Source organism: Rhinolophus hipposideros (genome assembly GCF_964194185.1).
Source record: "Rhinolophus hipposideros genome assembly, chromosome: 11".
Taxonomy (NCBI): Eukaryota; Metazoa; Chordata; class Mammalia; order Chiroptera; family Rhinolophidae; genus Rhinolophus; species Rhinolophus hipposideros.
The window spans coordinates 4,201,550-4,204,940 of NC_138057.1; the positions used below are offsets into that span (position 1 = coordinate 4,201,550).

General features: G+C 57.0%; 1 protein-coding gene across 1 annotated transcript; it reads right to left on the reverse strand.

Annotated features, from left to right (window-relative positions):
• Positions 1-1,525: 1,525 nt before the first annotated feature.
• Positions 1,526-3,035, reverse strand: GADD45G (growth arrest and DNA damage inducible gamma). The gene is made up of 4 exons (XM_081066901.1): positions 2,870-3,035; positions 2,568-2,669; positions 2,224-2,437; positions 1,526-2,136 (listed from the first exon to the last, which is right to left on the reverse strand). The coding sequence occupies exons 1-4, from the start codon at positions 2,920-2,922 to the stop codon at positions 2,026-2,028; spliced, it is 480 nt and encodes a 159-aa protein (XP_080923027.1). The 5' UTR covers positions 2,923-3,035; the 3' UTR covers positions 1,526-2,025.
• Between the last annotated feature and the right edge of the window lie 356 nt (positions 3,036-3,391).

A 3,391-nucleotide genomic window follows, 5' to 3' on the forward strand; every position in this document is an offset into this window, starting at 1 on the left:
TCCTCGTCCCTGAGGCTACATCAGGCGCCCTTGCTGTAAATTCTAATCTGAGAAAGCCGACTTTCTTGAGGGCTGCCAGCCGAATGTTCCACAAGGGTCAGTCAGCCAGCAGGAGGGTCTCCTGCTGCTCTGGTCAATGTTCTGCTAAATATACTCATTGAAGGGCTCATTTTGAGTAATCATGCCCCACAGGTGTTTACTACCTATATAGCTTGGTGTGCCAAAAGGCCATGATGCCAGAATACAAACTGGCACAGAGACCCACCTGAAAGGTTCCACCTGAGCAGGGAAAACTCAGGGCTTAAAGCAGCAAATAGGTAAAATATTAATGAAACTTGGGAACAAACAGATCTGAATTGTTTCACTGGGCCTCAGTCTAATTGAGGGGGAAATGTTTTTAAGAGCTGATAAGTGTGAAACATGATGCCTCCATTCTGAGGAGAAATAAACTGGCAAAGTCCTGTTGCCCTGCAAATGCTTCCATGATTTGGAGAGAATTTAAAAAGTGGTGACCAACAAGGCGAAGCAGGCCCCTGGGACTGCTGACAAATCAGTAAAATTTCCTTTTTAGAGAAACAGCACACCATCCCTGCCCAGAAGGCTAGGTGGACCGCTGGGCAGCTTGTTGAACAGCATGCCAGTCCCATGTGTATTTGAAAGCTGCTAAAACGTCAGACAGGAGTAAAAGCAACACATATTGGTCTAATAAAAACGATTGATTCACTCGGGACATTTCCCCCCTAGATTCTTCTTAAAGAAAGCCTTTGCTAAGAAGATTTAAATTATGTTTCTTCTATAAGTCTCTAAACGGGATTGTGAATAGCAGCAGTCCCCTGTGATGTGGGCTGAGAACGCTTAGAATAGTAGACAGCAGATGACAATTGCTCACACCTATTTGTGTAGATGCTGCCTTCCTATTTTTGCTCAGATCTTTTAATTTCTATCACAGCCATGACAAAATGATGACTCATGTTTAAGTGCAGTCTTCATGGTCACAGATGTTAATACTTAGGTGACATTGCTGTAAGCGCCATTCCTTTAAAAGGAGAATGATCCTTAGAGCAGTCTGCTGCCATCCTCAGGGACCACAAAAGGCAGCGCCTGTACAAGGCAATGCTCATTGTGCAGGAAGGCTGCCTGCCTCCTTCCTGCAAGCTGTTCCGATAAGCAGCTGTCGAAAGGGAGGGGGCCAGGAGAGGAGGGGGAAGCGGGGGAAGCTGCTGTTATCAGGTTGGATGGCCAGCCTTTAGCTGCTGCACTGATGTCTTATCTCAAGTATGCTCCGGTCTTGCTAGTTTAAAAATCTTCGTAAAAGGAGAAAAATAGGAGCAAGTCTCAAGTCCTGCGTAACTCCCTGCCAGCACCTCCTCCCCCACTTCCAGTGCCCCGTGAGCCTGCAATTCAGCCCAGACAGGAGGATGGAACAGGTGCCACCGAGTTCCATGAGTTGCAGCACTCATCTGCAACCCTGCTGACCACCACCCCCTCAGAAAGGACCCCCCAACCCTCAATAAAGAAAATAAGTATGTTTCAGTTAAGTTTATTGCAAAATTCAAAACTGCAGCAGCAGAATCCTTTAGAAAACGAAGCACTGCCAGGTCCGTTTTGAAACAGCAGTGCAGACTGCTAGGTCCGTCAGAGCTCCCGTAATTGTATAAGTCCAGGCCGCCTGGCCTCGCCTTTCCTCTGCTTCCTGCCCACAGTTCAGGCTGCTGAGTCACGCCTGCCCAGCCAGTCCGTCCTTCCCGGCCCCGGGGCCGACGTCCCGCCTCCGGCCTTCCAGGGCCAGCAGCCGCGCCCCACACTTGTAGAGTCCTCGGCTCGGGGCCAGCCTGCCCCTGCCGCCGCCAGGCCCCCTGGTCGAAGGGAGCCGCGCCTCCTCGCCGCTCTCTCCACGCGACCCCGCCTGCCAGTCTCCACGCCAAACTCCGGCGCCCTCCGAGAGCGCATCCACAGAGCCAGCCCCGCGCTAGGCGCCCCGGGGCGTCTCCACGTCGATCAGACCAAGGACCCCCCACGGGGCTGTCACTCAGGGAGGGTAATACTGGGAACCCAGTCGTTGACACTGCGGCTCTCCTCGCAAAACAGGCTGAGCTTCTCCAAAGCGGGGTCCTTCCACGCGTCCTCATTGGGGTTCTGCGGGGAGGGAGAGCGCAGAGGTCAGCCTCGCTGGCGACAGGCCGCTAGCCCGGGCGGGGGCGACACGGGGAGGAGTGCACTCACCGAAATGAGGATGCAGTGCAGGTCTCCCGGGGCGCCCGCCTCGTCGCCGGCGCCCACGATGGCCGCCAGGCGCTGCACATCGCCCACACGCACGATGTCGATGTCGTTCTCGCAGCAGAACGCCTGGATCAGCGTGAAGTGGATCTGCAGCGCGATGTCGCCCTCGTCCTCCTCGTCCGCTGCCAGCACGCAGAAGGTCACGTTGTCGGGGTCCCTGCGCGCGGAGGGGGCGGTGACGAGGTCAGGGCGCCACTGACCTGGGGGTGCCCCCGATGTCGCCTCCCAGGTCTTCCTGCCGCTCCCCCAGCCCTCGGTCGCCTCATCCCAGCCGCGTTAATACTCACACGTTCAGGACTTTGGCGGACTCGTAGACGCCGGCGGTGAGACAGCGCTGGCGCTGCGCGGACAGCAGCAGCTCGTGCAGCGCTTTCCCGGCGCCCTGCATCCTGCGGACACAACAGCGCCGTGAGGAGGACTACCCAGAGCGCGGCGTGGTGCCCAGCCCCGCTGACGTACCCCCGCCCGACTCTCCAGCCAGCGGGGTCCCACCCCGGCGGGCTCTTAAGGCTCTCGCCCGACCAACCGTGGCGAGGGCACAGCGAGCTTCCCGGCGCCCCGGCACGTCCGGCACCCGGTGCCCACCCACCTGGCTGTGCTTTCAGGAACCGTGTCCTGACAGCGGACTTCTTCCAAAGTCATGGTGCGGTAAGGCAAGCGGCAAGTTATCCACAAGAGGAGCAGGCGACGCGGCCCAACAGGAGACGAGGACGGCGGAGGAAGCCTGCAGCTGGTACCGGCGCGCCTCCGCCAGCGAGTGCACCGAGCTGCGGCGCGCGCCCTTATATAGCCCAGGGCCGAGGCGCCGCCAGCTGGCGCGAAGCTGCGAGCCCATTGGCCAGCGCCGGCTTTCTGATGCAAATGAGGCGGCGGCCGGGGACTCGTGCCAGAAGGCCACGTGGGGAGGGCTGCGGGGGATGACAATGCCTCAAATCTGCCGCTTTTGTCGGGGTGTTACTAGGCAGACTGGAGCCTGCAGATTTCATCTCCGTTTTTTGGTGGTTTGAAAGTCCTTAAAAGGAAAAAGCGATTAAAACAAACAAATAAACAACCTCACTTGCTAATCGGTCGCTACAATTTGTGAAATGCGCCTTGGGGGAACGTAAAAAAT